General features: G+C 36.9%; 1 protein-coding gene across 1 annotated transcript in view; it reads right to left on the bottom strand.

The window, feature by feature from the left end:
* Positions 1-2,133: 2,133 nt before the first annotated feature.
* Positions 2,134-13,770, bottom strand: part of LOC132181917 (disease resistance protein RUN1-like) — a 12,533-nt gene continuing 896 nt past the window's right edge. The window contains exons 2-13 of the mRNA XM_059595141.1: positions 13,143-13,494; positions 12,989-13,013; positions 11,634-11,968; positions 10,515-10,796; positions 10,367-10,427; positions 9,944-10,253; positions 9,472-9,560; positions 8,100-8,710; positions 6,436-7,537; positions 4,533-4,808; positions 3,527-4,447; positions 2,134-3,429 (exon numbers count right to left, since the gene is read on the bottom strand). Coding sequence (XP_059451124.1) covers positions 2,782-3,429; positions 3,527-4,447; positions 4,533-4,808; positions 6,436-7,537; positions 8,100-8,710; positions 9,472-9,560; positions 9,944-10,253; positions 10,367-10,427; positions 10,515-10,796; positions 11,634-11,968; positions 12,989-13,013; positions 13,143-13,494 — 5,012 coding nt within the window. The 3' untranslated portion in view covers positions 2,134-2,781. The remainder of the gene's footprint in view (positions 3,430-3,526; positions 4,448-4,532; positions 4,809-6,435; positions 7,538-8,099; positions 8,711-9,471; positions 9,561-9,943; positions 10,254-10,366; positions 10,428-10,514; positions 10,797-11,633; positions 11,969-12,988; positions 13,014-13,142; positions 13,495-13,770) is intronic.

Raw genomic sequence — 13,770 nt, 5'->3', positions numbered from 1 at the left:
CGCAAGAATTGGTGGAGAAGATAAAAATGAAGACGACGGCAAGAATCGGTGGGGATTGACGCAATAATCGATGGGGAAGATGAAGACGACAGCATGGATAGTGAATCGGTGAGGAAGATGAAGATGACGGTGGAACAGGGTGATATAGAGTGATTAGGTTTATTTAATTTGACGTTGAATGTGTGTTGGAGTATGACAATGACGTGGAAAAGCTTATTTGTTATTTTTTAAAAGTATAAATAAAAAGAGAACACAGGTCTTATTTTTATTGGGTGTAAGGTGGCAATGAAACAGTTTCTGTTAAGTCATTTAATGGAAAATGAGTTCAGGGAGTAAAATGTTATTTTGGCCTACTCTATTGATCTATAAATTATTTTTTAAACCACATGAAGTGATTTGTAAATTAGGCAAACCACATAGACCAATTTTGCATTTATCACAAATAAAAATATAAGTATCAATTACTTAAAGAATAATGTTAGAAACTACATCTTTATTTTTCAATTATCTCACAATACTAATATAATCGTTCCAACCAACCATGCATTGAATTAGTGTTTATTTTTTTAATAATGGATTGCTTCATTAGTTTTCCTTCTTGTATGCCCTCCAAATGCAGTGATGTTGGACAATTCAAAGTATTATTGAAAAACAATAAGAATTGCAGGAAAAACGAATTTGGAAGAATAAGATAGGAACGGGGGATAGAAAAGGGATTAAGGCACACAATCCAAAGAGGAGAAATTTAGTAGAGTCTCACCACCGAGTTAAGAGCGAAGAAGAAGAGTCATATCTCAAAAGAACAAAAATTGTTTATTCATTTACTGTCTCCATTGGTGTACAAAGCCATATTTAAATATATGCCTTAAAAAAAAAAAAAAAAAAAAAAAAAATCTCAAGGCTCATTTGGTTTGTGAAATAAGTTCCTTGAATACAATGACTATTCCTATGAAATAATTGTTCATTTGCTTGACATACCATTAGTAGGAATAGTTATTCTCATGAGAATAACTATTCCCCTATGAAGATGAATACTTATTCATTTTTTTTAAAAAAAAAAAAATGAGAAGAATATGAGTAAGGATTATTTATCCCTAAGTTTACAGAAAAAAAAAAAAAAAAAAAAAAGGCCAAAGCTGAAGAAACTTTGGCTGGTCCGCCACCCATAACATAAGTCGAGGTTGGCCAAGACCACCCTTAGAGCCCCTCGGGGGTAGTCGCAGCCACTCCCAAGCGTCATTGGGGGTGGCTGCTGGCCGACCCCCCTTGGCAGATTGGTTTTAGTTTTTTTTTTTTAAAAAAAAATAATATAATAAATTTTTATTGGGCTTAAAAAAATAAATAATAAAAATGTGGGGTATTTTTCATTCTTTATTTTTTTAATTTCGATTTTAATAATTTTGGTTCAATTCTAATGAGATCTCATTTCCTTCCAACCTGCTAACCGTGAAAGGGTGGGCAATTATTAACTGCTAACCGCGGTTAGTTGTTAGTGGTGTTTTCAAAACCGCTAACTTCTCTCTCTTTCTCTTTATATATATATATATATATATATTATTAACATTAGTGAATATATATTAATTGTATATAATTTATTTAATATACAATAAAAATATATTGTTTGTATGTTATATAATGTAATATTAAGTTTTTAAAAAGACGCGTTGGGAATGAAGCCAAGAACACTGACACATGGAGAGTGAGGTTTTTAATTTGCCTCTTGGCCTTATCCCAGACTTCCACACTGACAACTACAAATGTTTTCAATTGCCTCTTGTTTGTCCCACATCAAAAAAAAAAAAAAAAAAACCGCACCACTTCCACCTTCACTTATCTATATAAAGCACATATTCTTCCCTAATCCTGTAAATATTGCCTTAGTCAAGCACTTAAGCTGAGCGAGCTAAGAGCCAAGCTTCGAGTACTCGGCTAGTCAGGGAAAATGACGAGCTAAGCCAAGAACTATTTTTTTTATTTTTTTTCCCTTTAAAAACCGCTAACCGTATAGGCAGTTAACGAAAGCGGTTAGTAAATTTTACTAACAGCCTTAGAAGTTACGGTTAGCGGTTTTAGCCAATACCACTGACCCCTTTTCACCACAAACTAGAAAGAATGAAAGAAAGATGGCCATAAACCAAAATGCACTCTGCAACAATCAACATTCCATTACAATATTTTGAACACAACCAAATATTAAAAAGAAATCAAAATTCCCGTCTCAAGGGAAATCAAAGACCCAAGGGAGAGGAAGCTGTCCTTGATGGACGTCAAACCAGAGGCGGCCATGGCTAGGTGTGGTAGCACAATCTTTGATTTCCTTTCATGACTTGGCTTTCAATTGCTTCTCCTCTATTAGCCTAGATGTAGTATCTGCTGCCTGCAAGCAATAACCACCGAAAGCATGATAATAGGACACTGGAATTCTTTTAAAACCTGTCAAAGTTTTCAGATAATATATATGGACGCCAAGGGATGCATGGAAACCTCCAACTGGTTAGGGATTGCACTCTTGTAGGAAAAAAGGAAACAAAAGTGCAATTCAAAAAGTGATAAAACCACTAGAAAAATTGAAAGTACTCCACTGAAGCCACAAGAAATCGTTATAACAACTTCAGAATCAATGTCAAAAAAAAAAAAAAAAAAAAAAGAAAAAATAAATGAGAATCCATATTGAGATCTTTGAACACAAATCAAATCTAGAGAAACCCAGATTCATAATTCAAATAATTAGGAAAAAAATCATGAAATGCGCTTGCTTATTGTGATATGAGCTTTCCTTCTTCAAACGTCATCTATACTCATTTCAGAATTATGATCGCATCTCAATCTTTTAGGCTCTCGTTCATCATCCAAGCAACCATGGCTCGATTCTGCTTTATCATCACCGAGGCTTCTTTTAGACTTAATTGCAACCTGATCTGTAGATGCATCTTCATCATCACTAACAACAATGACACCCTTATTCGATGTAGATGCATAGTGAATCATTTTTCCATCAATAACCATGTAGTATACTGGGCAAACCCCTATCTTCTTAACATCGAATCCCAACCCAAAATCTACAATAACCTCTACTTCATCACCAGCCTCCGAATGGAACCAATGTGTAGAAAAATTGGCTTGCCACATGTGATCTCCATCGTCATCGGTATTTACTGCATTAGTTGTTATTGGACTCATAGTCTCAGTCCTACCCTTGGTATAATTGATTATTGAAATGCTATTGGTAGGAAAACCAAGACCTAGTATCCTGTCAGGACATGCTGAGTAAACAATGCATACAGTGAACCATTGGATATTACCATCAATAATGTGAGGTACTTTAAAACATAAGGAGGGTCCCTCGTCCTTATACGAAAACCAATCAGGAATATCATTGCCAGGGAGAAAAATGCCCAAAGCAATACCAAATCCTCTGAGACTCCATTCCTGTACCATCAAAACCATGATGTATATAAGTTGTGCTTTGAAATGTATTTAGAGAAAGAGAGGTAGAGAGAGAGAGAGAGAGAGAGAGAGAATTAACCTCCAGGATTCTTTGTTTAAAAGCATTAGTTAGATTGCTGCACCCTTCCATTTGAATCTCTCTAATGGACATCAACAACGTATCCAAGCCTGGAATCTCGACTAATTTATTGCAATTAGCGAGGTACAAATATTCCAAATTTGAGATATTTGATAGATTTGGCATTCTTTCCAACGCTGTGCAGTCTGTTGCGCGAAGACTATTCAAACTTGGTGGTAAATCTGGAATTGATTGAAGCTTTGTGCAATAATCCAAATCGAGAGTATGAAGTTTTGAAAGACCACCAAGGCTCGATGGTAAGCTATGAAACTGATTGTTTTGTAGATCTAAATATTGAAGAGAACATAAACTCCCAAGATCTTTAGGAATTGCATCATCTGATAAGTTGCAATCGCTTAGACATAAATCTCTAAGTGAGATCAAGCCTTGTAGTGAAGCAGGCAATAGATTGACTGACTTTGGACTTTTCCTTGGGTATATGAAAGACCAAAGAAGTGACGGGAGTGTCTTAGATGGTGATCCTTTACACCCACACAATGACAAGTGTTTGAGGTTCTTCAATTGTACTATGGTACATGGCACCTGTCTTATAGCTGTGTCATCTGCAAGAAAAGTTGTCAAGGATTCCATCTCCCCCAACTCCTCAGCCAAATTGTCAATGCTAGAACAACCAGAAATTATGAGAGTTTGAAGAGACTTCAACCTATAGAAACTCTTTGGTAGACTTTCAAGACTTTTGCAATCTTTCAAATTTACCAAAACAAGATTATTAAGATCTCCAATAGATTGGTGAACCTCAAACAAACTCGTACAATCTTTGAGTATTAGTTTCTCAAGATTAGGGAGTCCAGCAAAGTTAGGGGTCTGAGATAGGTAATGAGAATGACTGAGATTTAGGAATTTCAACTTCTCGAACAGTTCCTGAACAAATGAGAAAAGAAAGAAACAAAAATATTAGAACTAAAATGTCAAAACTTATGGCTTAATGGTTAGGGGTATAATATACCTTGGAGTTTTTCCAAATTTGTGTGAGGTTGCTATATCGCAAGTCAATCGCAACTAGGTTTCTTGAGTAAAAGTTGTTTGGAAAAAGCTTTAGAGGGAATCCGTGCCAACGGAGCCACCTTAAATCTTTGGAAACATGCTCATAATCTCCAGTAAGGTGTACATGATCAAGGTGGAGTAATCTCAATCTCTGCATCTTTATAAATGTTCTTGTACTGAAAGTCACTGTACTTAATCTTGGCAATTTTAAAGTAAGTCCTTCAACTGCTTTTGTTCCCTGTCAAGTAAAGTTGGGAGTTTTTTAATGTACTTATCAAAAAAGAAGGGAAAAGCTACATGTATTCCCTTGAACTAACACTCAATTCGTAAATACCTTCCACACTTTAAAAAGTGACAATGAACTCCCTCAAACTACTCAACACTTTTAGGTTACCTTCTCTATTAATATTTTTTTGTTAAATTGGAAGGAAAAAATCCTCGCATGACCAATTTGACATTTTCTTTCCAATATACCCCGCATGAGATATGTAAAAATACAATTATCCCCCTTACATATAATAATAATAATAATAATAATCTACCATAGCCTCCCCTTGCCACGGGGATTCATGGCTTGGCCGTGGGTCACTTGGCCAAAGACCCATGACCTAGTTGTGGGTCTCCATGGTCAGGACCCACGGTGACAACAGCCTAGCCCTATGTCTAGGGAGACTCATAGTTAAGTCGTGCGTTTCTATGGCTACGGGTGGCCGTGGATCTTTGGCCATGGAAACCCAAGGCCATGGCCTCCTCCACGGTCAGGCAGTGGTGAATTAATTTCTTTTAATGTTGTTGTTGTTTTTTTTTTTTTTTCACATATCTTATCTCGGGTATAATAGCCTTTTTAAGTCCAAATTATTCTTCAAGTGAAAAATTTTCCATCCAATTTAACAAAAAATGCTAACAGATAAAGTAATATGAAGGTTTTGCGTAGTTTGGAGGAATCGATTGTCACTTTTTAAAATTTGAGAAAGGAGGTGTGTTCGCAAATCTGACACAAAGCAAGTACTATGTAACCTATAGTTTGCACCCTCAAATTATAACAAGGAAAATGCCCCATTTTTCTAATCCTCCCCAATATTTGAGCCAACCAATGCATTCTTGTAGATTATTTCATTTAGCCGAGGCTAGCATACTGTAATATAACCATGCTTGAAAGTAACAAAATAGTAGAATGAAGTTAGCAAAGAAAACAAATATGGGCCTTGTGAAATCATAAATTCTCCCTTAAAAATGAGATATGGGAATCAAGAGCAATCATTTCCTTACAACTCTACCCAAATCGTACCGTTATTTGGTATAAACAAAGACAAAGAAAACACATTGTTCTCCAAACTCCAATATGCCTCACATAAATAGCTCTAAACCCACATCTGTTTTAGCCACACCACTCACCTATTACGACAATCAGCCCCTACCCACTGAAATGTAACCAAAACCGGCCAAACAAACTGATGCGACTAGTAATAGAGTAGATTCGTAAAGGAACCTAGACAACTTTTAAATTCATAAGGGAACCTAGACCTTTTGACAAACACAAGGTTTGAATATAATTTTCTCAGGCCTACTTCTTCATTAATAGTCTCCCCTTTAAATAGATGAGCAATACTGATTGGTTACAAAGAGAATTACTAATCCAAATAGGACACTTAAATAATCTAAGTACCTAGCTGACATTAACTCCAACTAAGACTCTAACTCTACCAAGAAACTAGTCTGACTCAACTTGGACTTGGGCTTGGAGTACTACTCCTTATGGAATTATAATTCATTAGTGGACTCTACTAGGGTGAATTGCAATCATTTCAAGTTCAGAGTTGATTTAAAACTTTTTTTTTTTTTTTTGTTATAGTGGAAGTTCTTACCTCTTGCTTTGCAAATATGTCAATTGCTTCCTCATGCAACCATAATCTACTACGCTTTCCTGGTATTTTAGGGCATTCTTCACGAACAATTTCTCTTGCCATGTCTCGAAGCAAATCATGCATTATGAGTTTGTTTCTCTCACCAACTGAAAGAAGACACCGCTGAATGAGGACACTAATTCCAATCTCTGCAAAAAAGTTACAATCATCCAATATTTGTATAACATAGTTTTTGTCCATTCCGATAAAAAAACATGATATATCAAGAAATATATCCTTTTGAGTACTATCACTTAATCCATCAAAGCTTATTCTAAGTTTTGTTTGAACTTGATCATTAGGGATCCTTTTCAATTTCTCCAATGCACTTTTCCATTCTTGCATGCTCCTAGTGAATAGAAAAGAACCCAAAACTTCAAGAGCTAGTGGTAATCCTCCAGAATAAGCAACAACACTTCTTGACAAGTCCATATAATCTTCTGTGGGATAACTATTCCTAAAGGCATGCCAACTAAAGAGTTCCAGAGATTCATTTTCACTCATTTCTTGGGCTGTATACACTTCGTCCACTTCAAGCGCCTTTAGCAATTGCTCATCCCTAGTTGTTATAATAATCCTACTTCCTGAGCCAAACCAATCACGACTTCTAGCTATGGCATTGAGTTGCTCCAACTGGTCTACATCATCAAGTATAACAAGTACCCTTTTATCATGAAGTCTTTCTTTTATCATAGTAATTCCCCTATCAACATTATTCACCTTTATCTTGCCTGTCTTCAAGATATCAGAAAGAAGTTGCTCCTGTAATCGAACCTGACCATCAAGTTGCTTAGAAGTTTCCCTAATATTTGCAAGAAAACTTTTACCTTCAAAACTATGAAAAAATTGGTTATATATGGCTTTAGAAATGGTTGTTTTCCCCATTCCACCCATTCCCCAAATTCCTACCATGCGGACATCATCGACTCCAACCCTTAACAATGAAGTGATGGCTTGCACGCGAGAATCTATTCCAACTGGATAGAGTGTAACATATAAATACGTGCTGTTGACTTCCCTTAAAACCGCTTCAACAATTTTCCTAATAAATTTGGCTTCATGCCTGCAAATTATTTTAGAAATTAGGTAGAGTCAAATCATACAGGTAACCATTTGAATATAGTAAATATTTCATGATGGCAAATAAAAATTCTGCATATATTGGACATTATACCTAACACACTAGTACTTAAAATACTACTTGGGCAAAAATTGAAGAAATTAAACTTTTAGATACCATAAAATAATGTTGCATACGCAAATCTATCTAAACATTTGTGAATATGTTAGCTGTTTAAATTTCCCTTTTTTCATACAAAAATCTGCACATCAAATCCCAACAAAACCTTGAGACTTCTAAAGAGAAAAGTATACCTCTTGTTATGTATATATAATATTGGACCAAAAGAACGAATTAAAAAAAAAAAAAAAAAGAAGAAGATAAACTCTTATCACTTATTCCTTACTAAAGCCAATAAAATTAAGGCAACGACTTCTAACACATTGCAAGGAATACGGTTAATTCCATCCTGCTATTATCATTATTTTTTTCCATCAAATTTTAAATCTATATCAGTAAAGTTAAAGATCTAAAAATGATTGGCTAATGGCTAGTGTGCACTTACCCGTCCACAGTGTTTGTTAGATCCCACCCAGACAAATTAGCAGCTTCAATCAGAGCTCTTCTCCACCTCAGTACCTTGTCTATGTCCAACAAGTAACGCTCTTCATGTTTCAAAAATGCTTCAGCAAAACTACCCGTTTGGTTGCGCACATCCGACGGTTCAACATCATAGAAGATAGGTAGAACCAGCTGCCTCACTGTTCTTCGGCACTCCATGATCTTCACAAGTTCCTCCAAGCACCACCTAGAGGCCGCGTAGTTTCTGGAGAAGACGATGATAGAGATTTTGGACCTTTGTATTGCCGACAACAGTTCGGATGTAATATCCTCTCCTCTTCGAAGCTCGTTGTCATCTCTGAAGGTGTTGATTCCAGCATCTCTTAGAGCAAAATAGAGATGGTCGGTGAAGTTCTTGCGCGTGTCTTCGCCTCTAAAACTCAAGAAGGCGTCATAGGTCCAGCTTGGATGGGAGGAAGAAGATGAAGAGGTGGAGGTACTGGCAGCCATGGCCTGAGGAGAATTGGGGGAAAAGTGGTAAATGGCAAAGGAGACGCAGTTCACGAGGCTGGGGTACTCAACTCTACATAATGGCCACTTCAACGAGAGAACAACCTTTTTTTTTTTTCTTTTTTTAAGAAGACAATTAATTCCTTGTCCTTTTGTGTGTGGGTGTGTTTTTAAAAAAATTATTTTTTATTTAATGGCATATTAAAATGATGGTATAAAGTATAAAGTAGGGCTGGCAAAACGGGTCCACGGGTCGACCCGTTTACGATCCGCGGGTACTCGCGACCCGTTTAGCTAAAACCCAAACACGACCCGTTTATTAAACGGGTCGGACCCCCCGACACGACACGAACCCGGGTATTTCACGGGTCACCCGACACGACCCGTGAGACCCGTTTAAACTAGCGGGTCGTGCCGGGTCAACACGACCCGATACGACCCGTTTACCCGTTTAACTTAAAAAATAATTTTTTTTTTGTTTTTAAATAAAATAATAATATTTTTAGCAATTATCTCTTAAAATTAAACTCCTAGCAGGCTAACCACACCAAATCATTTAATAGTTATAAGTTAATATGCTTTAGAGATAAAATAGGTTATAATGAACCTTGACAAATGTATCAACTATTAACTACTTGAAGCCTAAGTGCAAGCCAATTTTTCAGATATCAACAACCCACGTCCCTGTGTACCTAGCTTGAACCTTCACAATTTTTTTTTTCTTTGTTTCTATGTACAAAATAAACAAGGAAATCTAAACACCAAATGCTGATAATGTGATGATGATAAATTAGAGGTAAAGCATATGTGGTGCAAGTAGAGAGGCAGGTAAAGCTAAGTAACAGCTAGTTGAGATCAATATCAACCAGCTCTGGGCTTCCCCTTTCGGTCTGGTTGGCAACAAGCTCTATGCCCAGCTGCCCTTTATCTCCAGCACCAAATGTATATAGCTTTCCTGGTTCAATGATGTTACCAGCTCTGGGCTTAACACAATTGTCTAATCAAAAAAAAAAAAAAAACAAAAAAAAAAAAAACTACATCATTACAAGTTTACAAATACAAAATGAGTTTTCATTTTTGCCACTTGTTGACTTGTTGTCCACTCTTGCATAGTTGAATGATCCACCAATATGCTCATTTTAACATGCTCCAAGTCCAGATGAACTTGAAATCTCACAGGAACTGATACTATCCAATGTCAGAGCATCCTCTTCTTCGTTATCCACCGTCATTAAAGCTTGTTATATATCAAAAAATAAGAGAAATTAATGTCATTAAAGTAAGATAAAAAAAATACAAGTAAATGAAAAAATTAAATATGCAAATAACTAATATTACCTTGCTCTCCATATAACCAATCTCTAGTACAAATTAATGTCTCAACAATATCAGGTTTAAGTGAACTCCTATACTGATCAATCACACGTCCACCAACACTAAATGTGGATTCTGAAGCAACAGTCGAAATAGGAATACCCAAAATATCACGAGCCATGGCAGCTACTTCAGGATAACGAAATTCATTTCCTTTCCAAAATGAAAGGATATCAAATGTCGCATTCTTTTCCACATACTTGGGCTCATCCAAATAAAGTTCTAATTGAGTCTTGTTTGCATCAGAATCGACTCCATCAAATGCTAGAAATTCCTATATGAACAGAGAGAATATAAACATAAAATTAGTAAGTGATTATGAGTATATATATAATATACTAAGTTAGTAAGTTACTAACGAGCTAAGAAGCTTATGATATTATTCACCTTTTCCCAATCTGGGTCTTCTTGTAGCCGAACGACTGTGGAGCTTGAAGTTGTAGGAGTACTATACTCCATAAAAAGTTTGATTAACTTGTTAAAAACATTATTATACTCTACAGAATCAGCTCCATAAATCTTCGTATAGTAGTACTTTACAAGGCGAAGCTTGTAACGAGGATCCAAGACAACTGCAATGGCCAATGCTACATTAAATTCTGACCAATATTTCTCAAATTTGGCTAGCATTTGATTTGCCATTAATCTCTTATACCCATCTCCGCCCACTTCTTGCCTCAAGTTCACATAAATCAATGCAACTACAGGAAAATATAAATTGGCTGTGGGATATTTGGTACCAGAAAAAGCACATGTAGCACGATAAAAGCAGCCCAAAAAAGTACTGATATCAATCACCCTTTCCCACTCAAGTGAACTAGGACAAAATTTATAATTTTTATCAGTCATCTCCAAATAAGCAAAAGCACGCCTATAGTGAATAGCACTCTCAAGCATAAGATATGTCGAATTCCATCTGGTTGGCACATCTTGTCTTAACCCCTTGTTACTCTCCAATGACATTTGATTGACACCATGAAGAAAACTTTGTTTTCTCACTTGTGATCCTCTAAAATACTTAACACTATCTCGAATATTTTGAATAGCATCAGCGATCTCTTTCAATCCATCTTGCACAATCAAATTAAGAATATGGGCACAACAACGCATATGAAACAACTCACCTTCACAAAGAAGGGCTTTCCCCATGTTTAATTTTTGTTTCAGTTTCTCAACACAACCATCATTTGCAGAAGCATTATCTAATGTTATAGAGAAAACATTTTTATCAATCCCCCACTCTTGTAGCAAACTATCTATCTTGTCAGCCAAAGAATCACCATTATGTGGTGGGGGCATAAATGAAAAACTTATCACCCTTTTAGATAATACCCAATTTTTGTCAATAAAATGAGCAGTGAGGCAAATATATCCATCAGTTTTCAAAGAAGTCCACAAATCAGATGTAAAACTAATCCTCCCAGGATAACCAGTTAACAAAGACTTAACCTTTTGTTTCTCCAACATATGCATCTTAACCAATTCTGCCTTAGCAGTATTTTTAGAGATTAATGGCACATCACTACGCAAGTATCTATGCATCTCTCTTACACCATCATATTCAACATATGAAAATGGCAAGTCATGCTTAATAATCGTAGCAACCAACAATTCTCTATATCTTTTAGGATCAAATTTTGAGGTACTTACTGACAGAGTTCCTTGATCTCTAGATAGGAGCAATTGCTGAATATCATGATCATTTTTCCCCCCACAAGTCTTCATATGCTTCTGCAGATTTCCAGTTCCATGTGAACTGTTAGCTATATATTTATGATCACAAAACTTGCATTTTGCCCATATCCTTGAGTCATTTGCATCTTTAGAACGAATTTCATCAAAATGAGTCCAAACTACTGAGGTCCTCTTACGCTTCTTCTGGACCCTTTTGTTCGTCATCGGATTCGTATGAACAGAAGGATCTTCATCTCCTATTGTATTTATTTCAACCACATCATCATCGAATACAACCGAATCTTCGTTAATCACCTACACACATAATCATTAGTAAGTTAGTTAAAGATAAGTTCAAAAGTAAGAATCAAACCAAATTTAGTAATGCTATCACAAAACTAGAATTAAGTAGGCATTAATTCTTTGTCATTCATCAAACATATGGTTTGTTGTCAAATTGTGTTTAGCATGGTGAAAGCATATCAAATATCCGAAGCCAAGCAGAAAAGTGCCTAATAAAAGATTATTTGGTAGGCTCTCTTACTTGAAGCTCCTATATTTCTCCATTATAGGATAGGAAGAGATTTGAAAGGACTTGAGTGCCCTGTGGGTGCAATCTTTATCCTTTAGGATGTCCAAGAAGCTACGGAAATTAGAGTGAATAACACGACATTTTTTGTAAGTTTTACGAACTGCAAAATGTACTTGACCCTCAACATTGAAACAAAACAAGGAAAAAAAATAAATAATAATAACTAATATCAGAAATGCACATTTTAACAAGCAAATTGGTACAATATATGCTTGGCTTTAAGTCATAGGGCTGCAAACAGCTCAATCAGCTCGGAAGTCAAAAGTCCATTTTCAGCTATGGCTTCATTCATGTTTCTTCTATATCTGTATTGATCATAATGTTTGAAGGAAAAATAGGGAAAATTGTTAATACCCACTTCCAAATATGCGAATAATTATCAATTGATGATGTAGATTTTTTTTTTTTTTTTAAATGAATTTATTGTTGAGTTGGCAGGGTTTAAAGAAGAAAGAATGTAAACAGGAAATTAGGAAAATAAAAATAAAATCCGGCAGCATCTCTGTAAAAAACATATCCTTTTGAATGGGGGGACCAAATTAAAGCGAGGAAGCTGAAAAACAATAACGGTTGGAGGAGTCTGAGCCTTGTGCTTGTGTGAGCTTGCGAGCAAGACAAAGTTAAGGCATAGTTTGGATGTTTCAGTTTCAGTTTGCCATATCAAGTAGCCATAGCAAATTTCCACCACTTTTCAGTTTAAACAAAGCTAAAAATAGACATGCCGGGAGCAGATATAAGCTGACCCATGCCGTATTATCAACAATAAAGCTAAAAAAAAAGAAATCAAAGCACAGATAAACAAGATGCCACTATCATTTACATCAACAATCCACAAAATCAGAGCAGATATTCAGATTTGAGAGAGCAAGAGATTGAAAAGAGAGATACGTAACATACCGGATGCGACATCGGCGGAAGAGAGAGCGGCGGTAGAGGAGTCTGATGACTGAAAGTGGAGGAGCGGCGAGAGAGAGAGACCGGCAGTGGCGTGGGCGGTGGGCGTGGGCGTGGGCGGTGAGCTCAGTGAGGGGAGGGCCGTGACTCGTGAGGCCGAGAGGGAGGAATGGGTATGGGTTATGGCCTAACCGGCAGTGGCGTGGGCGGTGGGCGGTGGGCGTGGGCGTGGGCGTGGGCGGTGAGCTCAGTGAGGGGAGGGCCGTGACTCGTGACTCGTGAGGCTGAGAGGGAGGCCTATGGCCTATGGGTTTCTTGATCTCGCGGCTGCTGGAGCTGGGGCGCTGGGCAAGGGCTGCACCGATTCACCGAATAAGGGATTCAGGTTCTGACTCAGGGGCGCTGGGCAAGAACTTCTGAGGTTCAGGGGCTGCATCGTTTTTACTTTTTAGTTTTTAGCCTTTTAGGTTAAAAAAAAAAAAAAGAACAAACGGGTCTGGCGGGTCACCCGCGGGTCGACCCGTGACACGACCCGCCAGGCACTCCTAAACGGGTCATAAACGGGTCGACCCGTTTATGACCCAAACCCGTTTAAGGTAAACCCAAACCCGCTAATTTCGTGTCGGGTTCG

Source organism: Corylus avellana, chromosome ca5, assembly GCF_901000735.1.
Source record: "Corylus avellana chromosome ca5, CavTom2PMs-1.0".
NCBI lineage: Eukaryota > Viridiplantae > Streptophyta > Magnoliopsida > Fagales > Betulaceae > Corylus > Corylus avellana.
This window is presented reverse-complemented; position numbering and strand designations above follow the sequence as displayed.